The 23,560-nt window shown below is 40.2% G+C and overlaps 1 protein-coding gene across 14 annotated transcripts in view; it reads left to right on the top strand.

The window, feature by feature from the left end:
* The window catches only part of PTPRT (protein tyrosine phosphatase receptor type T), a 507,468-nt gene that overhangs the window by 393,837 nt on the left and 90,071 nt on the right, over positions 1-23,560 (top strand). For all 14 annotated transcript variants that reach the window (XM_030008888.1, XM_030008884.1, XM_030008894.1 and 11 more), the window contains exons 12-13: positions 11,635-11,908; positions 20,694-20,730. In XM_030008888.1, coding sequence (XP_029864748.1) covers positions 11,635-11,908; positions 20,694-20,730 — 311 coding nt within the window. The remainder of the gene's footprint in view (positions 1-11,634; positions 11,909-20,693; positions 20,731-23,560) is intronic.

Here is a 23,560-nt window from a genome sequence, read left to right as displayed (position 1 = left end):
ATGCAGGTTGAGGTTTTTTTCTGCCAAAACATACACCCTATATTTAATGTTTTCTCTTGTATCAAAACTATGCTTAGTTTTGAAGGAAATTGGTGAACTACAGGATTATCAGGTACAACCTCCTAATGTTTCAATCTGTCCCGTTCCCTCTATGGTGGAGGAGGTAAAAGGTGTTTACAGATGATGATGGACTAGCTGCATGTTCTGCAGAGAAGTCCTTGCCCTTGGGACTTTCCTTCTCCCCTTTCTCCATCCTCAGTTTTCCTTTGTTCTGGGGCAGGAGATGTTGTAGTGAAGGTACCGTTTAAGACCTGCCTGGTGTCAGAAGCATGATCACTTTGCACTTTCTGAAAAGCACAAAGTGTCCAGAAAAGGTGAAGAGAATCTGGCTGATACTCATGCAGCTTCAGGTGCTAAAAAACTATATTACCCTTACCCAGGAGAGCTCATCTTTTCTATTGTACATTGACAATGTAACTGTGAGTAGACTGTTACCTGACCATATGGGGCTTGTCTGGTAATGAAGTTTCTCCTGAGGTTAGAAATAGAGCAGGTTTCCCTTTTTTGTCTTGTGTTTTTCTTAGCCTTTTAGTTTAAAAAAAAACTACACACATACAAACCCAACAAAAATACTTTTCTAGTGTTTTCTCTTAAAAAACAAATAAGATTCTTATATGCAGGTTTTCCCTCTGCAGCCTGGTAGCTATGGTTGTGGAAAAGGGAGAGAAAGCTTTGAAATCCAAAGTAGATTATGCCTGCATCCAAATGGACCTAATTTCATGGAAGCCATTGGAAATACCCAAATTAATTCTGACTGAGAATATATGCAAATATACCCATCCCCTTGTCCAAGCCACCACTTTTATGAAGGACATGGCAGAAGGTATTGGGCAGTCTCAGTAAGGGTGTGCCATAGTCTCTCGTTCTCCTGCAGGCTGTTCAAAGAACTACTTTGGCGGCTCTTGTTCTTGAAACTTCCTTCTGGTCTTAAACCAGTGATCACTGAGGATGACGACAAGACCTCAGTCAGCGATGCCTGTTTAATGCTAAGCAACATTAATAAAAAAGGGGTTGGGATTTTTTTTGTAGATCAAACAGATGGCAGGTGGCTCAGGAGGGAAAAAACACCTCCAAAGCCACTAACATTAGCTCCTGTTGCAGCAAAAGCTGTATCTGTCTGCACTCATTATCTTTAATCTGCCAGCGCAAAATAACATTGAACTGGAGAGATAGGGACTGGGCCTGTTCCACTGGGAAACAGCAGCTATTATGTCTAATCTGTGTTGCAAGCCAGGTCAGGCTTATGGAGATGGCTGAGATAATGGAACACAGAGCTTTGAAATGCCCTCCGGTTCTTTATTTTTTTTTCTTTCTTTTTTAAAATTTTTATTTCCAAGATTAAACTGAGAGAATTTAAAGCATTTAAAAGAATGATGCACATATAATACAAGTAAATAGATGCAGTAGCAGTGTTCTGGTGGTCTGGGGATGGAAAGGAGGTAATTTTGTGAGTATGGATAGCATCTTTTATTAGACCAAATGATACAGCTGGGGAAAATGGGCTTTTAAGCACACAAATCCTTCTTTTTGGTAAGTAAATACTGACTGTCAATACAGTTGTCTTTTTGACAACTACTTAATTTGTGCGTGTTACCACATTGCTGTTTGCTGTGCACAAACACTGCAGGGATGATTAGACTTGCTCAGAACTATATGGGAATATTTGCATTTTTAGATTTCTTTCAATAGGTGTCCTTCCTTGGAAAGATGTGGTCATTAGTCACTCACAGAAGAGTAGTAATGGTGAGTGGATCATTATGAGGTTGGAAGCACTAATTTTAGTATATGTATTTATGTATAGATACACACATATGTGCACACACACAGGTGTTTAGATGGGCACACGCACACAGCTGTTTATTTAAACCGTCATTACACCTGCTTATTGGCACAACATTGTTACTGGTGTTGGTGGAAGTTTGACAATCTGTTGTGTCTTTTGTGCGGTGCAGTTCTGAGAAAGAGGCAGTCTCCAGAACACCTCTCTTTCCCACTGCTGTCTGCTCCTCCTTCATCTCTGCAGGTCACATCTCAAGTCATGCCCAGAAATAGCATTTTTTTTAAATTTTGTCTTTTTGAAAGACTTTGTGGGATTAGCATGTGTTCAGGCTGGAAACTCCAGACTCCATTAGACAGGACATATTGGCTGGTGGGTGGAAGTAGGAATATTGGACAAGAATGTGGGGATTTGTTTACATACAGCTGATACTGTGTGATACTGGGCAAGTCACTCCTTGAATTTTCTCCATGCCACTCTTTATACATCTGCAATGGTGGGGTAATTATGCATTGTACCTCAGAGGTCTGTCAGGATAAAAGTCTACCCATGTAGGATCTGAGGCCATGTGACATTACATTTGACATTACCACTTTTTTTTACAAAAAAAAAAAACAAAACCAAAACAACAACAACAAACAAAAGCAAAAAACCTGGCTACTTTCTAATAGATTTTTCATTTTTCAGTCAGTTGTGGGAATTTTCTGTAATGCTGCAATATGACTGCAAAGAAATTTCGGACAAAGTATTCTGGCCAAAGATAGCATTTGATATAGTGATGCTGGCAGGATGCTTTTCTACAAATACAAATATTTTGTTTGGTTTTGCCCTTTTTTTTTTTTTTTTTTTTTAAAAGCTTGACAGAGTGCACAATTCCTTAAAGAGATCCCACCACCTGTCCCACAGGCAGCACATCACAGTTACTGATACTGACTGGGGAGAATACAGGACCATATCTCTCTTCTATACAGGGAGCATGCAGTCTTTAAACTTTCTTACTTTATCTAGAGCCCATTTCAATCACTATAGAAATTTAACAAAGCTTGAAATTTTAGCGATTAGAGAATGCCCATGTGAAAACTCCAACTCCAGATAGTATTATCCAAGTGTGAAATCGTTACCCTTTGTTTCATGAATTTCAGGGTACAACATGCCTTGGTAGTAAATCTAGACTACTGAACTGAATATGAAGTAGAAGAAAATGTGAAGAGACTCTTACCAGCCTTCTTGATTAAATGGATTACATTATTATTGGCTCTTTCTCAGCAGGTTTTTTTCATAGCAATGGCAGTAATTACCATCTCTTCTTTCTATGCCATTTTTACAAATTTGGCTGAATTTGGATACTTTGTTGGTATTCTTCAACTTCAGTGAATGTACTAGAAGAGTTGGTTAATTTAAATGAATGTTAAAAGAACACACAAAAATAACTTCAAAATGAAGGATCTGCTGTGAATAATTTTGAAATATGAGAGACTATTTCCTTGAGTAGCATCACTATTATAAGCTTTATTTTTGTGACTACTTTGCAGATGCGAACAAGCTGATTGATGACAGTGCAGCCTAATATTCGTAATGGGCTAGTTTTTGAATGTTTGAAATAGCCAAGCATATTCCAGAAGATGACATTGCAGAACAATCTCCTTTTTTTCCTATTTTCTGCATAAAAAAGTTTATTGAAAGCTAACCTTAACTTTAGCATATTGTATTCTGCATGGAGCTGTTCCAAAGCATAATGGGAATAGTAGCAATCTTTAATTGATTTTAATGGGATTTGAATCAGTTCTTAAATGACAGAAAATTGCAGAACAGTGCACTGGGTCCTGTATGTACATCCTAGGTGGCTGTGAAACTCAGTTCATTATGTTTTGTAGATTAGTTTCAGAGCTTCTGATTAAAGGTACTATTGAAGATATTAAGGGTGATCTTTTAGAACATGTGAAGTAGGTAACTTAATTCTCAGGAATATATTGGCACCCATTTGAAGCCAGAAAACTTTATGAACTTGGAAACTGTCTGTGGAGTCGATCCTGAATGCCTGAACATTTGATTATAGGATTGCAGGAGGAGCCTGGTGAGGAAATACTCCCCATTATTGCCAAAGGAAAGTGGTGCTGTAGATGCAATGTGTGCTCAGAACAGCGAGTCTCAGCATCAGGCTTCATGGCAGTTAGCCATTTAGTTCTTGTAAATTTTAGTAGAATTTATGTTATATAAATCTTTTTTCGAGTTTAGTGGTTTTGGGTTGAATTTTTTACAAAATCCCTTCTGTGCAAGTTCATGGGAGGGCTGGAGACACACTGTAAGAAGGATCTCATTTACTGTTTAATTTCACAATTTTTAGACTGAGCTCTATAGAGTACTGACAAATTTTTATAGGATATTTCTAGCTTCCATCCCTATTATATTTCCTCAAATTTCCCATTATTTTATTTCTTATTGTCTATGTGGCAGAATTCAGGCTTTTATTTAGATAACTTTAAGAAAGAGAAAATAAAGATGTTGATGCTACTCTTCTGTCTCAGTTTGCATCACTGAAATCAACTTGGCTGTAAAACAAGCATATGCACATTCAATAGCTAATGTGAATTCTAAATGTCAGTGTCAGGCAACACATCAAGCCCTCTCCCATTCCAGTATCGTGGGAGATGGCTCTATGCTGCCAGAATAAAGGTGATGAACCTTCATGGATATATACAAATATATTTACATTGGCTCAACCAAATTTAATGGGACCATAAGTTAAAAGGAAAACCAGATAATAAAAAAGCTAATGTTAAGTATCGGTAGCCTGGATTCTGTGACTTAACTGTTAAAAATGAGCTCTTAAAAAAAAAAAAAATTGGCTGGTATCAGGACTGCCATACTTAAATAACGTCCAGGGGAACAGGTCTGAGGGTGTATTTCCAGTGGGCAAGCCTGGTGTTTGATGACTGAAGTTATATCTGGTTTCTGTAGTTTGTTGCAGAACTCTGCAGTAGGAAATCAACACTCGCTATCTGGGGCTTGTGTGTGATGCTTGCCGAGGGTATGAACCACTATGCTGACAATACTCTTATGGTCTTAAGAGCATGATTCTTAACAATGTTTGCATTGTAAATAAGAGAAAAGAAGCTGAATTGGTTGTTGGCCCCTGTAATTATTGTAGCTTTTAACCTGTTCACATGCACCGGATGCCTTTTATTCACCTCTGTGCAGCATTAACTCTCGTGGATTGGTCAGATAGTATTTGGGTTTGATTTTCATGTTTTTGGATAGCCTTTTCAAAAGTGTTGAATTTGTTAATTCCACAGAGTAGGTGCAACAATAGAAATTCAATGTCCAGCTCCATGTCAGCTACTACATCCCACATGCCTACCATCTGAGATGACACAGCTATTAGAAGATGCAAGTCTCTTCCATCCTTACTTCATTTGCCCTTTTTGTCCTTCTTTCTTTGAATTAAAATAACTATTAATAAGGAAACCTCTACCCTTTGGTAATATCTTATTTCCTGTAGCCTATCAAACAGTTATTCTGAAAGTAATGTGTTCATTTGAGCTAGAAATGAGAAGTTGCTGTTCTCTGTAGGGTGAACTGCAAAATCTGCTCACAATAATCTGCTAAAAAATGCACTGCGAGATCCGGCTGTACTAATTGCCACTTATTTTTGTTCCCCAGGAGAAAATATTATTGGAAATAATGTATGGCTGATAATATATTTATGTGTTAAATATTAAAATTAAATGAAAATATATGAAATCTTTATATGATACATTTAAGAAAATTTAATACCAAAATTGGTCCAGAGGGAGTCCTAAGCTGCAGAAGCATTGTTTCTTTTAAGCTTTAATAAGTCAGGTGAGGGAATGTCATGGTTTAACCCCAGCCAGCAGCTCAGCCCCATGCAGCTGCTTGCTCTCTCCCCCCTGGTGGGATGGGGAAGAGAATTGAAAGAGTAAAAGTTAGAAAACTCGTGGGCTGAGGTAAAGACAGTTTAATAGGGAAAGTGAAAGCTGCACACGCAAGCAAAGCAAGACAAGGAATTCATTCCCCACTTCCCATGGGCAGGCAGGTGTTCAGCCATCTCCAGGAAAGCAGGGCTCCATCACGCCTAACGGTGACTTGGGAAGACAAACACCATCACTCCCAACATCCCCCCTTCCTTCCTCCTCCCCCAGCTTTATATGCTCAGCATGATGTCCTGTGGTCTGGAATATCCCTTGGGTCAGTTGGGGTCAGCTGTCCCAGCTGTGTCCCCTCCCAACTTCTTGTGCCCCCCCAGCCTCCTCGCTGGTGGGGTGGGGTGAGAGGCAGAAAAGGCCTTGACTCTGTGTAAGCCCTGCTCAGCAGTAACCCAAACACCCCTGTGTTATCAACACTGTTTCCAGCACAAATCCAAACCATAGCCCCATGCTAGCAACTGTGAAGAAAATTAACTCTATCCTGGCCAAAACCAGCACAGGAATCATTGTAAGGTTACAAAGAAATTATAGTCCTTTTCATACCATACCATTATCAGGTATGAAAAGGTATAGTTAAGATTTTACCTTGTTGATAAGTATCATGTCAGAATACCAAAGTGCACCAACCAGATGTTGAATGCTCTATGGAAAGCCCTGGCTCAGCTTTTGCCCTCCACATTCACGCACATCCTACATCCAGAACTTGAGGCTGGTCTAAATACATGGCTGGATCTGTGGACAAGCACTTCCTCAGTCCCTTCTCAAATTGTGCTGCAAGCAGCATGAAAAGAAATCAAGAGCAGGGGAAGGAGAAATCTAACAGCGCTTAGAGAGATCTCAGTTGCACAGAAATGGGCTGCGATTTGGAATGTTGATTATCCACACTTGTGCTTCTACACTGAATAAAGAACTCATCATTTAAAAGATTACCTTGTAGATGATGATAAGAGCACATTTTCTTCCTCTGCAGACAACATTTGTGCTGCGGTGACCATTATGGCTGGTGCTTTTATCAGTGATTTAGAATGGAGCTGTCAAAAACTTTAAAAAGCTTCTATTAAAGTAATGTGGCTTTATTTGTCTAAGACCTGTGAAATTTATCAAGGAGCCCAGTGTTGGGAGTGTGCAGCTGCACAACAGGGCAGTCAGCTCCCCAGCCTTCTAGGAAGTCAGGCATTTGGTTAGTAGCCCAGATTTTAGAATCCCTAGAGAGCTCTCTGGAGAGCACAGCTTATGGATGTTTGGGAACCAGTCCTTTCCTGTCGTTTATGGGCACAGCAGTGTTACTTGGCTGCAGTGAGGTGGGGTGGAGTAGCTTAGCACTAGGAACGCAAGAGCTCTGCTTCTATTGCCCTGCAGCATGCACATGTGTGGATTTGATTGCAGTGCTTGCAAATGTGGCTGAATATTAAACATTGAAAAGTAGTAGTTAGTTTTACTGTATCATCTTTTAGTTTATTGGCACTGAAGTTATATAGCATTGGGAGTTTTAATGCTCTGCTTTTGTTGTCTCTTTTAATATAATTTCAGTGTATGACACTGAAACTTTCTTTTATCTAGCTGGGCATTTGCAACTGATGTATTGATTCCTGATGTGTGCAAATGCAGTGTTAGCTGATACTGGCTGGAAGCAGTAGCTTTGAAGCTTGAGATGGGGAGAGCCCCAGGAAATCCATGTTACTGCCTACCTGGTAGCTAGAATAAGAGGTATTAGAATAGTTTGGGTATCTCCTCCTTATTTCTATTGTCCACTTTGTTCTTCTTCCCTCTAGCACTTCTTTTTGGAAGACTACTCCTCCTTTCCCTTGATTGTAATCACGCTGCTGTGTATTACAAAATTGTCAGTTGTAACAAGTTGCAAATGGTTGACCCTGCTCAGCACTGAAAGAGAGATGTGCTTTTGCAGGCCAAAAGGGCAGATCCTACTCACTGAGTTTATTTTGAGTTAGTGCCTGACTGCTATCTTAGGGGTCATAATGTATCATGGAAAGTTATCATCTTCTGAGCAAAGTTGAATTACTTTTACTCTTTTGAGAATTGTTGCAGTAATGCAGATGGTTTGGCCAAACTTCACGGTGGGTAATTGCATGCTTGCTACTCAGAATTCCCACAGGAATTTCATCTGGATGTAGAATCATTGGCTTTTTGCTCCAATTAAAAAGCGAACAGTTATGAGAGCATCTTAATGCTGATGGTGCTGGGTGTGGAAGCACTCCACTGGTTAATGCAGAGAAGTTGATCTCTGAAAATGCCCTAAAAGCAGTGAGGAAAATTCTGCTCCTAGGTAAAAACAAAACATGAGGAAAAGAGCATAACCTGAAAAACAAAGATATGGCACAAAAGAAGAAAAAAGAAAATGAGACTGTACCAGTCTGTGTACTAGTTAGGGGTGAACTGTGAATCCTGCACTTCTGGAGGGTCTAGACAGATCAAAATACTGGGATCAAAATATCAGAAGGTGAGACCCAGAGTAATCATTTGATAAGGAAACAATTTCTCAGAGAGATAATCTTCAATACAGAGTAGTCTTTGAAATCAGCCATGCTCTTGGCCACCTGACCACTTCCTTTGAGAGTAGCCACTTGACCGCTACCAAATAGCTGAGACTCAAAGAGAGTGAGGCTGGAGGATGACAGTCACCAAGTCCAACAGGTAAAGCACATAGAGATGAATGTGCTGTGTCAGTTGGTGTGAGCTGGGACATAAAGGAAAAAAATGCCAAGAAAGCAGTCAGTCACTCATCCTGTTTCACCAGAGTAGGTTTTTTAGACGGAGGGAACAATGACAGCAGTGCTAGCTCAGATACTTGTTTCATAGGAAAGAAGATGGTATTTGAGCAGGAGATTAATGGGGTTTTAACTTGAACAGAAATGGGACATCTATTACATTTCAGTTCAATGCTCATGAATGTACTGTTGTGCTTCCAGAGACACCTCAATTTATTCCAAAAGAATAAACATTAAAAATAAAATTTTAGGTCATTAAAAGAGTGAGTTATCCCTGTGAAAGGAAGAAGTGCGTTAATGGCTAAGTAGGAAAGTGAAAATGTGAAAGAATACAGGCAAAAGAGTATCCGTTATTAGGTTGGGCCCCTCGCTACAGGAAGGACATTGAGGTGCTGGAACGTGTCCAGAGAAAGGCAACCAAGTTGGTGAGGGGCCTGGAGCACCAGTCTTCTGAGGAGCGGCTGAGAGAGCTGGGGCTGTTTAGTCTGGAGGAAAGGAGGCTGAGGGGAGACCTTTTTGCTCTCTACAACTACCTGGAGGGGGGTTGTAGTGAGGTGGGTGCTGGTCTCTTCTGTCAGGTGGCTGGAGATAGGATGAGAGGAAATGGCCTCAAGTTGCAGCAGGGATGTTTAAGTTGGATATTTGGAAAAATTTCTTTACTGAAAGGGTTGTCAGGTATTGGAACAGGCTGCCCAGGGAAGTGGTGGAGTCACCATCCCTGGAGGTATTCAAAAAGCACGTAGACAGGGCACTTCAGGACATGGTTTAGTGGGCATGGTTGATGGTTGGACTCGATGATCTTGAAGGTCTTTTCCAACCTAAATGATTCTATGATTCTATATATATCAAAACTCTCACTCATGATAAAAAAAGAGTGCCTATACTGGTGCAGCATATATTAGAATTGTCAAGGGAGAAACTGAGAATGTCTTCAGAGGTAAATATGTCCTCTAATGATTAAGGAAAGAGTTCAGTTATCTAGCAATTCATGTCCCTGGGAGCTTCCCCTTCTCCAAAGACAGACAAGTATATAGGCTCATTGCTTGCAAGTGGGATAACCAAGAGAATGAGTATCACCCTTTGGACACTGTAGGGCTAGGGGGATAGGAAGAGGGAACCCTTGGCCTCTGTGTAGGCTGAAAGGAGGTTAATATATATTTATATGTATATATTTATGTAGATGCATAAAGGAAACATTTTCTATAATCAGAAAATACAAGTGTTTGGGATTGGATAAAATAGAAACCAAGAATTTTTAGGTTAGAAGGCATGTGGCAAATGCCCATAGAAGTGTCAGCTCTAATTTTGCACATTACTGATGCACAAAATGACAAACTTTCCCAGTAGTGTAGATTATTATTGCCAGAGAGAAAGGTCAGAATAAGAATCTGCAGCTAGTCTGTTAGTAAACAGTGTCCAAAATGGCAAGCTAAAAGTTGCTGTTGCTAAGCTGAGGAGTGGGTTTATGTTAAACAGGCTTTTTCTTACAGCTCCCACTACGTCCTCAATAAAAATACTTACAGTGTTGCTGGAAAACCTGCCTACCTTTTTAAGAATCATAAAATAAATATCAGAGAAGGTATAAAATATTTTATTAAAGCCTCCAATGAACTGTAGGATTGAGGAAAGTTTTCCAAAATGCTGACGGGACATCATTAAAGGCTGCAGTCCGTACATGTGGTGGGTGCTCCTGCTGTATTAGCAAACGCTAGTAGCAGCTTGTGTAAGGATGACTTCAATATTGAGCAATTCATAAATTGGTTGTACTTGTAAAGATTAGTTGTTTTGTTGTCTAGCAGTGGGAGCCAAATGATTGCCAAGTGATTCACTGACCACCTCATTGTTAATGGTGAGACTGCCAGAAACCCGCAGACCTGAAGTAACAGTTAATTCAGAAGCATGAACTAGGTTTTGTTTCACTCCTGCTTGCTGAAGGTGCCAGAACTTCACTTCCCACAGAACCATTGATGAGCTATTGCTATGCTAGAAATTTTTCAGACCAATCTTTCTGCAACAATGAGCCTGTGAAAGCCGGGAGAATGATACACTGCTGGCTGTTTCCAATCTTTTAATCGATCTCCCCTGTCTAACTAAACAAAAGACCAGTCTCACACAGACAGGTGAGGGCAGCACATGTGAATATCCTGACAAAAAGTAAAATGACTGCAGTGGTATCTTTCTTTGTCAAATGGGTAAGTGGTGTTAAGCAGACAGTAAACCTGCTGCAGCTATAGCAGCATTGAACTTAAGGGCTTTGTTAACTGCCTGAGGGGAAAAAAAAAAAAAAAGCAGAGTGCATTTAAATGCCTTGCAACCTCTTTGAGCCTGAAAGAGTAAGCTAGAAATAACAAGATTGCTATTACATATCACAGAGGCCAAAAACTTAGCAGGAATCGAAAAGGATTAACATTTCATAGAGTTGGAAAGAATATGAGGAGTTGTTGTTTCCTGAAACAAAAGTTAATTGGGAAAGCTATGAAGCCACCCACTCAGTATATAAGCTAGCCTTTTAGTGATGTAAGGTAGGTGGAGACTTGCCATCAGGAATTGTTAGAGAATTCTACATCCCAGGATATATCCCCAAAAGAGATGTGAGGGAGGGCCAAAAAAAGTTACGTTCTTAGAAGATGTGAGAATCTTTTTGATCTAAACTGGTTCTTGCACCCTGAAACTGTTTCAAAAGGGATCTGACACCATTGCCACCTGCTAATGCTCTCCTCTACCACAATCACCATTTGGCCCAAGCAAACAGTTCGTGTTTCAACTTGGTGGCTAAAGAAGAAAGCATCTGCTTTCTAATATTCAGCACATTAAAAATTCATTATATACTGGATATTTTATTAGTTACTCCTTTTCCCAAAGAGTGACATGATTGAAATCTATTCTGACTTTCACCAAGCTGTATCTTGATTAACTCAACTAAATCAACAGAGCAAGTGATCAGCACCTTGCCCACACAGTAACTTTCAGTGGCCACTGCCACCGTTACTGGTGTGCCAAGAACTGTGTTTGCTGTGATGCCCTAGCTGTGTATTTCTTACTTTGCTTTACACTTTTATTGTTGGATATTATTCTTGATATTTAAGGCTCTTGGGGCTCTAATCTTACCTTCCTCTCTCCGTCCTAGTGTCTATCAACTTGTTGTCAAGGAGGAGAAGCTGCAGAAAGCACGGAGAGCTGCAGACATCATTGAATGCTTCTCTGTACCAGTGAGCTACAAGAACGCTTCCAGTCTTGACTCACCACACTACTTTGCAGCTGAGCTGAAACCCATCAACCTGCCTGTCACACAGCCATTCACAGTGGGAGACAACAAAACCTACAACGGCTACTGGAATGCTCCACTTTCTCCCCTGAAAAGCTACAGCATATACTTCCAGGCTCTTAGCAAGGCAAATGGAGTAAGTGCAGAGAAAATTGAACTGGATCTGTACATATGACCACCTCTGTCTATCCTCCTCATCTTTCTCCTTCCTTCTCCATTGGATGCCAGTTTAACTCCTCCTCATTATTACTCTTTTCCAGAAATTTGATGATAATTAAACATGCCATTAGTTGTCCTTCACTCAAGTCTCTCTGATGCCTAGATCCAATGAGGAACCTGTTGGGGAGCCATACTCTGTAAAGGCACATGTTGGCATGTGATTTCCAAAGTGAACTGCTTAGAATTTGGACTTTTTTTCCTTGCATATGCATGAATGTCAGAATAGGGGCTATTGTGCTTTTAAAAGATGTAACTGCAATATCCTGATAGTCTCCAGTTCACAGTGCTTGTGATTTTGGAGGAGACATTATGAGATGAGAACTACCCAAAAGCTATGAAGTTGGATTACCTTGTAGCTTGCATTTGGCCACATTATAATAGCGCTTATGGTTGAGATTTTCAGCTTGAGTAAGCTGTACTGCAGGGGGGGACTATATGCATGTCTGTCTAACTCCTTTTGAATACCCTGGACTATATTTTTACATATACTTACTCTGTGATATTAAGTTTAAAATGGAGACTGCACAGGAAACATAGTCTGCCCTGTTTTCAGACTCAAATGACATACACATAATGTCCCAACAGATCTCATCGTAGGAGAAGGGAAGGCCTCTTTTCCCTCTTCTATTCCAGCCTAGAATAGTTTGTGACCTTGTCTTTTAACTCTCTGAAGAGTTTTAAGTCAGTTCAGCTAACAGTGTCTAGGCCAGATCCAGTCTAAGCAGTCATTCACCTTCCTCCCCTTTAACACTCCCCTAAGTGTTTTTTCATTATCACATAACATGATACAATTTAACACTCCATCCTCATGAAGAGTCTTAGAGCATTAGCATGGCACCAAGTTGGCTAGCCAAGTCTGTTATTAGCACATTTGCCAGTGCTTTCATGAATCTAACTTTAAACATAGATATATTCTTTAAGACATCACCTCTGAAAGAGAAAAATTAGAAAAAAGGTGAATGGTGTAGGCTTTGGTCTCCACTTGGGAATAGTGTCTTTTATACCCAAAACGCAGCCACACATCACAGAGACCATACATCGTTTAACAGGCTAGCAATGCCAATGAATGTTCACAACATATCTTGGTGTTTTACTACCTTCATTTATCACCATTCTCCTGCAGAGTTTCTGCTGTGTGGCTGACAAGCACAAATCTCTTCAATACTCTGCTGTTTTTCACCTTGGTTTCATTTCTAGTCGATATAGTTTCCTTCCAGCACTACTCAATTAATTCAATTTTGGATTTGCCTTTATAAAGGAAATTGTGAAATCTATGTATATGTGTCTCTGTGTCTAGTTAGTTCCCCCTTGTGTGATAGTTAATTGCTAGTGAATGGATCCCCAGGGAAGAAAAAACTTTATTTGCTTAAGTACAAGATAATATGCCATAAATGGGTTATATGAATGGAAATGTAGGCTTCCCTTGGCATTCTGGATTAAGGCAGCGCTAATGTGTGGTTCCTGCTTTTTCTGGATCTCTGTAGCTGGCAGGTTGCCTCACACTCTCTACATACAAGGTGATAAGGACTCAGAAAAGAATGACTTGCTTGGACCGTTCTAATAGGAACACAAGACTGTAAAGGACTTTTTAAGCAAAAGTTAATCAAAAGAGTCTGTATGCAACAATACACAGTTTATGACAGCATGAGAAGTATCCTGCCAGACAAAGCAAATTCCTGTTTGAGCAAGAAATTGCCTCTTGTGTTAATAATTTGTATCGGTAGAGTATATGCTTATATATCCTCGATATGCAGTGCTATGGGAAAAAATCTAGAGGAAATGTCCAAGAGTGGAATATGGATCTTCAGAGGAGTAGCTGTGATACTTTTTGTTTCTTGATAAAATCCTTAAGCCCCACATTTCAAACATTAGGGGTCTCATTTGCATCCAGTCTTTAGCACCTGTAAATAATAAGTTTTGTTTCATTCCCAGAATTGTTCACAGGTATAATTTGTATTTAAGAGTTCTGGGTTTTCACTTATGTCCATAACCTGAGCTGCTTTGGCTGGTCTTCATAAAGCCTACTAATAATTATGGCTGCAACATGGCATTTTTGATACTGCACATCTGAAAAAAATCTGAAACAGTAACGATTTAGCACAATTAAAATATAGCCTTAGGTTCCCTTGCACATGAAAAACTTAACAGAACATTGCCACTTGTTTTTTAATTAGGGTATTCTATAGTTTCATTAATCACTGACAGTTGTGGAATGACGAAACTTCTTTCCACACCTGGAATCTGCAATGAAAAACCTTCGTGCGGTGAACCAGAACATCTTCCTTTGGAAATGTAGGACTCTGGGGAGAGCTTAATTTGAAGAAATGTTCTGTATTTGGTCAAAAAGCTTGATCAGAAGGAGGTAGAAGTGCTACAGGAGTTCTGCATTGTTTCAGCTTCTCTGTATGTGGAGGGTTGTGCTCATTTGTTGTTCTCATCTGATCTGCAACCATTAGCCATGATTGTTACAGTGAAAGGAACATAATTAGCAGCTGGATGCAAAACAAGTGTGGCAAATTGCTGCAAAATCAGATCACGAGCTTTTCTGCCTTCTCTTGTGCAATGTTGTACTTGTTTGAGAGTTTGAATGAGATAGCTGTCGCTGGCTGAATTCTTTTCTGTGGACAGTTGCATGGAGTTTGGTCAACGTAGTGTTGCTTCCAGACAGGGGTCTAAATAGAACATGTGTGAAACAGAATGGTTTTCAGCCTTGTTATACAAAACGCTTCCAAATTGTGTGAATTTCCCTCCTAGGGACTGTTGAAAGCCAGATGCTGAGCTGAAACGTGTCAGAGTTTGAAGTAAGAGGGGAACAAAGAGAAAGAGGAAACAGAAGCTGCAGGCTTTGTAACCAGTAGTTACAGTTTAATTGTTAGAAAGAGTTAGCACGAGAAGTGACACAGGAAGAAGAACGGACTACTGGCTTCGCTATCCTCTGGCAGGATCTCCACACATGCTGTTGCAGCCATCCAGGTAGTTAACTGATGTTTGCTGGTTGTCCTGGTGCCACCTGCTACAGATGGCTGCGTGACAGAGCATGAAGTTTTCCTTGTCTGAAAAATCTTCCTGAGCTCAGCCCCTTTAAAACACCAGCCCTTTTAGTGTATATCCCTCTGAAAGGTGAGGCCAGGGTGGCAACACCGTGTTACTCCTTATCCTCTCTTATCCTTATACTGACTTAATAATCAAAGTTAAATGTTGCAGGTTTTATTTTCCCCAGGTTCTTTACCTGGGTCATTGTAGGCAACAGTCTCTGGTTAGTGATTCAGCAACACGCTCAAATGGGGAGAGTTCTTTGGCTGCTATGTGAAACCTGCCTGAATTTTTGAGCAGCTCAGAAACCAGAGCTTCCTAAAAATCCTTCCTGGAGTTTCATTTTAACTCATTGAGTTAAAATGAAATCTGTAATGGCACAGTTACAATCAATAACTCTTGGCCATTTTTCCTCGAAATGGGAGATGAGGCAGGAGCCTTTGTTACACAGCAGGAGGTGATGTGGGGGATGCTGCCAGCTGCTTTTGCAGCCTGGTGGGCCAACAGGTGAATGATGTTTTCAGGCCAGAATTGTGAAAAGTAGCACCACAGGAATCAATGAGAATATTATTTTTGAGGGAATGATAGACTCCACAGAGATTCCTATTGATTTTTTTTCCTCTCTAATGACTTGTACTACATGCACAATCAGGCAGTTCATTATTATCAGGGGACTTCAGGCTGGATTTCTAGATACTGACAGGTCTACTCACAGTACACAACATTCTTCTTCTGGGACATTTCGGAGGTAGGGATAGAGCTGCCAGCAGAGAGGTGGCTTTCATCCCTGTGGAGATGGCTCACAAAAAAACCAGTGAGGTACTTCAGCACAAGCTGTGTTCTGAAGAATGAAGTGGCACTGAGGCCGCCTGCGTTACTTCTGTGAACTATTAAAGAGCTTTGAGGAGCTCTGTGTTCAGTAGGATTTCAGATGTACGTTTTTGTTCACTTATGTTTACTCCTTAATCTCATGTTGGAGCTGCTCGGGCAGAAATAAAGCAGCTGTGGAAGCACTTCCCTCTTTGTAAGCCCCTGTTTCCACATCTGGTTGGCCATCTTGGGCCAGAGGATGTGGACCTGAGTGTTTTCTGGAGAGTAAATAAAATCCTCCTCCAGTCTACCTTACGTTTAGGAGGTTGAGAGGTGTGGGTATTGAATGATTAACTGTATATCATTGAAATAATTTTCTATTGTAAATAATAAAAGCCCTAACCACTTCGTTAAGCCTCCCTTCTCCAAATGACATGGATACTAAAAATAACTGATAATTGGAAAGGCAATACTAGGTTTTGCTTAGTGCCTTGGAGAACTAGCAGTTTCCTTAAGCTGGCAATAGAAATTATAGGGGAGTCCATTGACCCTGCGGAGACATATGCACATGATTAATTTTAAAGACAGCAAACAGTTGGCTTCGGTGGGACAAAAAAGAAACATGTGATCTAGAGCTCCCCTGAACTTGGGCAAAGTTTGCTGAGGACCAAAAAAATAATTCCTTAAGATGTTCAGTAGACAGAACCATGGTTTCTAGCCTGTGTGAAGCAGGTTGCCAACAAGCATGCTCTGTGTATAGCTCTGGGACATGGGGAACTAAAGTTGAAACTGAGGCCAAGTAGGAGATTGGTAATTACTTGTCTTGTCTGTGCACCAGCAAAAGTTAAAATTGCCTGTCCCCGATTTGAGCAGCCTGATGAAACTATGCCTGTTGCAGGGCAGCCCCGCATGGTATGTCTGGGGACAGCAGGTCTCACTGGTGCTGGCAGGTGGCTCTTCAGACAAGGCAAGCACTGTTTAACTAATGCAAAGTCGTCATAATAGTAAAGGAAAGAAAAAATTCTGGGTGTGAAAACAGATGGATGAAAAAGCTCTGCTTCTTTGATTGTTGTTTGTAGTCTGTAAACAGCAAGCTGTCATTTTAAAAGAAAAGAAAAAAAAAAATCATTTGCCCTTTTAGGTTGTGAAGACGCAGCTGTCACATAAACATATGTCCTGGTGCCCTCATAGCCCTTTTTTGCAGAAAATTGTTCCCATCCAGACACTGAAGAGACAGAGGCAGAACTTGTCTTGTTATCATCCAGTGTACTTTAGTGAAATGTGCGTTTAGGAACCTAAGTAATTAGTAGACAGCATCAGCTCCCTTGCTTCAAAAAAGAAAGAAACTGTATTAAAAGAATGTTTTAAAAAAATTTGAAAATTCAGAGGGATGCTAAAACAGGCTCATGGTGTGCAGTTTCAAGTCTGTGTGCATGAGCTCTATTGGCAGAGAGGGCTTACCCAGCTCTCAGCACAATCTGTGCTCTCTTCAGAGCATCTCCAGCTCATTCTAACTGTAGGTCCAGGTCTGCCTTCCAGGAACAGTCTGCCAGTGCTTTGAAACACAGGCCTCATATGGTCTATGTGCACAGTGTATGGACTTAAAAATTTAGCCAGGGTTCAGCCTTGAGTGAGGGTATGCCGTAATCATGTTTTATTCATATGCAAGTAAGTTCCAGAAAACAAACTTATGTAAATATGTTCTAGTAAACATGTAGATGGGCTTAATATGCAGAAAGCTTTCTGGATATGAAGCATGTTGGAAAATGAAGGTTGGATCAAGAGCTGTAGGGACGTATTCATGCAGTGTTCCTATTCCAGGATCTTGGTTAAAATATGTCTACATTGTTCTATTACTGTTTTGATATAAAATGTCTGCCTTAACCTGACAGTGATATAAAGCCAAAGTAGTAATGCTAGTGAGATCTTAAACTGAATTATTCCTGTGAGTTCACCCATAATACGAAACAGATATGCTGAATATGAAGGATCATGGGTCATCATTAAGACTGCTGTAGACATAAGGCCTTGTAAAACTTCTGTGATATCATAAAATAGGAATTAGGTATCACAGTGTTTGAAACAACATTTAGAAACAACATGGAGACTGAAATTTGGGGAAATTATTTTTGTTTTGTTACAACTTTTTTATTATCTCTTTATTTCGTTATTTTTCTTATAATTGCTTTAAGCTGTCTGGATGGATAATTGAGAATTACCTACATTGTTTATTCCTGCTTTACTATTGTGTAAGCAGAAGCATCTTACTTTACTGTGGGCAGGAAAGCACCTTTCTGAATAAAAAGTAGTCTTTTTGACAAAACAAATGTGATCGTGGGAAAATGGTTTTACTGTTTTTTGGAAAAAAATGAGTATATAATTATTCTGTTTCTTGGTAGAAAAGTTCATACAAACTCACAATTCTCAGCATCAATCAAAGAAAAATAGAGTAAATTTAAAGAGATCTCATTTTTATGAGACACCAAAGAGATCGGCAGGGGGTTGATCAATGAGGTGATCAATGGAAATCAATGGAATAATCAGCCCTAATCATGAATATGGACTAAGTTCAAGTCTTTAAACTTAAGCATCCCTAGTAGCTGGACCTCTGGTGTCTGTGCAGGTTTTTGTGTTTTCCTTCTCAGAAAATGCAATTTGAAATGAAGTTTTGAAGTCCAGATGTCTTGTTCCTCTAGTGATAGATTGCCCCTGCTTTTGGCAGTGCCAGATCATGGTCTTCTAATAACTATGATTGTGCTAAATGCAGCAATTAGTAGTTGTAGATGCAAACAGAACACACTGCATCCTGTCTTCTCAAATTACCCTGTAGGAGGGTAATGTGCAGGAATATGCACATGCTCAAATGAGATCAGTTACAGCATCATTAACAAGATATCAGTTTTTGTTTTCTCACCTCTTCTTTTCTCAACATTGACTAATTTCTCTAGCTTTTTGTTGCACTTTGAAGATAGCAGAAAGCAATAAATACACAAGAAAATTTTCCACAATGAAATGTGAGCAAATGCCCACCTACTTGTAGACTGCAAAAATGCTATCTTGGTATTTTTTACTTATTTTATTTTTCATCACTGATTTTCCAGGTCACCTTGTCTTAGATTGTAAACTACATCAGAATCTGTCTGTCTTGTAATTCCCAGCATTATGTGCTGAGACTGTGCTCTGAAAATAAAGCTATGTTTTTCCTGCTTCATATATCATCTCTAGTAATTAAGATTTTTGATTTCCAGAATAGCTGGCAATTCGAGCTGTTTATACAGGAGGCAGAGATGAACAGGGAGCTCTGTTGTACAGCTATGTTGACTTTGTAATGCTGACAGTTGTACAGGTTGTGTAGAGGAGTTGATTTTTGAGGGAGAGAGGGGTTAGTGCACGGAAGAGAGGTGCCTCTGGTTTACTGGGATAAACAGTGCTTCAGTCCTACTCTGGGGGCTGTATGGCTGGGAAAGGATGTCCTTAATAGACATGATTTGTCCCCAGTGATCCGGGAGTTCCTTAAGAGAGTTTGAAGGCAAGATCAACAAAGGGACAGTTTGTCCTGAATATTCTGTTGTTTTTAGACTACACACAGTGTTACTTATATCCAGACAGTGTGGCTGACTTGTGTCTTGAGGAATGCATAGAAAGGGATGAGAGGGAATCGCTCTTGTGTTTCCCAGTGTGGATCCTGCAATTGTCCCCTTCCTATGTGCAACATAAGCGTGAGAAGAAAGGCACAATGGGACCCTGTGTTTCTGCTCAGGCCAAGGAGGATTTGTCCCAGATGGAACAGATTTTCTCCAAGAGCAAATTCAGACTTAAAGAGTATTCATCTTACTGCTTGAGGATGGAATGAAGTGTTCAGCAGTGCATTTGCTAGGCTGTTGTTTCCAGAGCACAGACAGCATCCATATTAATGTAGCATTGTTATACACGGTAACTTATGCAGTATTCATTACACCTGAGACTTGTACAAGAGCATGTAAAGACAAAGTGCTACGAAAACCCTGCAGCAGATTACTGCCTGACAAAGTCAGCTTTTTAACTGAAGCAACACATTAAGATTTGGATGGCAATTGTGCATTGGGCAGAAGCAACCCATGCCAATAAGGGCTGTCGAATGAGAAGCTGTGGACACCAGAAAGGATGTGTTTTCATGGAGGTGGCCTGAGAAGGCTGCTGAGTTTGAGCTGTTAGTTAAGCCAAATACAACATTGCTGTTCCGATCCAAACTCCTGTTTACGCAGATCTGCAAGCTCTGAGGTGGATTGAACAAATGCCTTGGGTTTTATCCCAGCTCTGCAATGAAAAACTGCAGTGGTGTGGGTTGTGTTTGAATAGCTCATTTGGCAGAGCTAGCCATACAGCATGCTGTTTTGCTTCGCATACATATCAGAGAGCTGAAATATTCAAATGACTACTTTGGTGTCTGTTTGCCATGTGTTTAAATAAATACCCAATTTGCAAAACTTGCAGTAATGGTGCATGAAAATTAAATGTACAGTTGCATGTACTTTTGACCCAAGGCTTTTCTGCCTATTACAGATCAGGTCATTTAACTGGTAAATTCTATTAGTTAATCAGGCAGTTACATGGGACCCATCACTCACACATGAAGTGTGGAAAAACATGTTGTCACTCTTAACTTCTCAACAGTTACAGAAGCAGCTGTAGGGAAGTCTATTAGTATGGAGTGTTTTATGCAACTAAAACTGTTGGTGGTATTTTCAGAGATGAAGTGTAAGAAAAATGCTTATTTGTTTTAGTACCTTTTTAAAGGTACTTTTTAAAGGAATGTATGTTTATTGTAGATGGACAAATTGCACCCCTTGATGTTTTCTTTTCTTTTTTTTTTTTTTCAGGAAACAAAAATCAACTGTGTCCGGCTGGCAACAAAAGGTATGTGGGTCTCTTTTTCCTGCAAAGCACGATGCCAGTAATGTAAAAGCTGCAATGGTGACACAACTTGATTACAGTCACTATTCAAAGAACAAGCCTCCTTTTTTTCCTTTCCCTCTCCCCTCTTCTTTTTTTTTTTCTTTTTTTTTTTTTTCTGGAAGATTACAAAGGCAGAACAACAATTTCCAGAACCAGTGGACTATATGTGTGGTTCCTCCTTTCCCTTGCTCTGTCAACAGCTTTCCTGTCCTGAGGACTGTTCTTGCTATTGGCAGAATGTCACTGAAAAAGTGACATTAACTTCGTATTAAATTTATTCTCTCCGCAACTGTATAAAGTAGATAAGTAAGAGGAGATCTCGCATAAGCCTAACCTTGAGTGGGGCACAATTCTTATATCACACCATTTTCATGGTTTAATTCAACAAACTAGTAGAGTACATTCCTTATTTTCACTGCAGTTAGTTCAGAATAGACCAAAGTGATAGGTCAAATAGACCAGACTGAGCAAACCCAAGGCAAAAATTGTTAAGATGCAATGCTCTGATCCCTAGTTTGCTTCACAAGGTGTAGTTCTTTAGGGACCAATGATGACAATGTCTGGGTTCCTTCTTGGAGTTTAGAGTTGCTTTTAACAACTCTTCTAAGGACTTCAAAATCACCCCAGGGGCTACTTTGCCAGCAAAGGTGTCAGAAACCAATTTACTTGTAACACAGAGGATTAGCTGTAAAATTACTTCCTGAACACGTCATAGTCTCAAAATGAGCTGTAAGGAAATGATAGGGTAATTGCCATGGGCTGTGCTACAGGTAGCTCTTCATTTCCAAAACTTAGGGTTGCCATCTTGTGCTCTCGCTGCTTTGCTGTAATGTGAAATAACTGCATTACTGCCTTTGGAGTCTTTCGAGAGTTAAACAAAATTGGCAGGAACCCATGACTTTTTTTTTTTTTATTTTGAGGCACCATCCCATTTTTTCCATTCTCTCCACTCCTTTCTGTCTTGTGGCAGTTTCTGCTGATCACTTCTTCATCTGCACTTACAGAGGAGTTGGGAGGGCTCAAAGAAGCCCCAGCTAACAGTTGTTGGGTAGCAGAAGAGGACTTTTTCCCTCTTCATATGGAGACATCCCCCAGTCTGTACAGAAAGCCATGCACTGGGTGGCAGGTGCTGCATGAAGTTCCCAACTGTGCAGCTGTTTTCACTGCTGAGACCTGATACGCAAACTGGTGGGGCTGTAAGCAGTTGTGTCACCACTGAAAGCCAAGGAGGATGAGCCATTTCTCCCCTTTCTCCTTTTCATCTGTGGCTCTTGTGCTCCCCATATCCTCTTGTTGCTTTCCTTTTTAAAAGGTCCTTGTAAAATCTTTATTTAATTCATTTCTCTGGGTTACAAACATTCCGTGTGTCTCAGTCTCCCCTCCTCCCGCCTCAGTTCTTCCAGCTGGTAGTGACATGACCATTTCAAATACCTTAGTTTGGCTTTCTGGTGGTAGAAAGAGAAAAAGCCAGACCGGGTAAGACGAGTCTGGGTGAAATGAGTCTCCCCAGCGTTTTCCCAGAGTGTGACTAGAGGTCTCTTCACAAGATCAGAGAAACTAGTTTAATTCATTTTTGGAAACCTGTAGTTTCTTCTGTTTCAGTCGTTCCTTTTTCTGGAGTTGGTGGAAGAATGTTGTCATGCTAGCAGGAAAGATATTTGCTCTGTGACTATTCAAAGAAAAATAAAAACCTATGTAGCTTGAAAAGTCCCGTTCTTGCATGACCTTTTGATTTGCACTGTCTAATTTGGGTACTTCAGAAAAGTGTCACGTAAGTGTTTGGCCTTGAGTTGACTTTTGCAAAATGATTTAATTTTCATTAACCTGTTAGGTCACCAGGAAGAGTCAATAAGCTACTCTCATTCTGTTGTTTCTGAATGTTGTCTCTTTTTAAAAAAAGGATCTTTTACTAATATTAATTTGATAAGAGATATAGAAGAGATAGGTAGAGCCTAGGGATGCCTAGAGCCATTGTTTTTTGGTGAACTTATACTTTTGGATTTTTCTTGATTGACATGAATGGAAAAGGACAAGAAATAATGGTAGTTCTAGTGTTTCTTTTCACTGTCTCAATGGATGTCACTTTTGACTTATAGGCAGATATCTTATTTCTATATGTGGAGTGTGGAAATTCCCCCCCCTTTTTTTTCTCGTCCCCACTCTGTGAATTGCAATGTTGTATTTCTCAGTGCCTGACTGTTAGCAAGGACACTGGAGTATGCACAGCTGTGGCTAATTTCATGCAATTTTAGCTCTTCAGAGGTACAGTATTGCCTGCAGCTTACAAGCTAGGTAGCATCACAAGTGAATTTGTAGTCTTGATAACGTAACAGTATCTTCCATTGCTGGCACCTGTGAAGTATGAGCAGCTGAGCAATAGCTGAACAATGTGGTTCTGTGGTTTGGAGCTTTCCCATAGTTTCAGATTTCCATATGTCATGAGGCTGAATTCCCACCATACGTTAACTCCAAATGAATAGAAGGACTCAGACACTCCACATCCCAACCCCTGAAGAGAGGTGTTATATCTGCCCTCTCTGCTGTGCAGCAATGGACAGAGACACTCACAAAACTGTAATTACATTGTGACCTGATCAAAGGCTGATAGCTGGGTTGTTCTAGATGACCTACTGTGTCTGTGCTGTCTTCTGTCTACTCATTTTATTATCTTTAATGGCATTGCCCTGTATTTGCCTTTATTTGCATTGTTGTCTTTCTGAGGGTAGAATGAGTGAACCTGTAGTCTGCCTTGAACGAAATCATCAGAGCTGCTAGCAAAGATACTGCTGTG

This window comes from Aquila chrysaetos, chromosome 3, assembly GCF_900496995.4.
Source record: "Aquila chrysaetos chrysaetos chromosome 3, bAquChr1.4, whole genome shotgun sequence".
NCBI lineage: Eukaryota > Metazoa > Chordata > Aves > Accipitriformes > Accipitridae > Aquila > Aquila chrysaetos.
The sequence above is the reverse complement of the archived record's forward strand: the minus strand, read 5'-3'. Positions and strand labels throughout refer to the sequence as shown.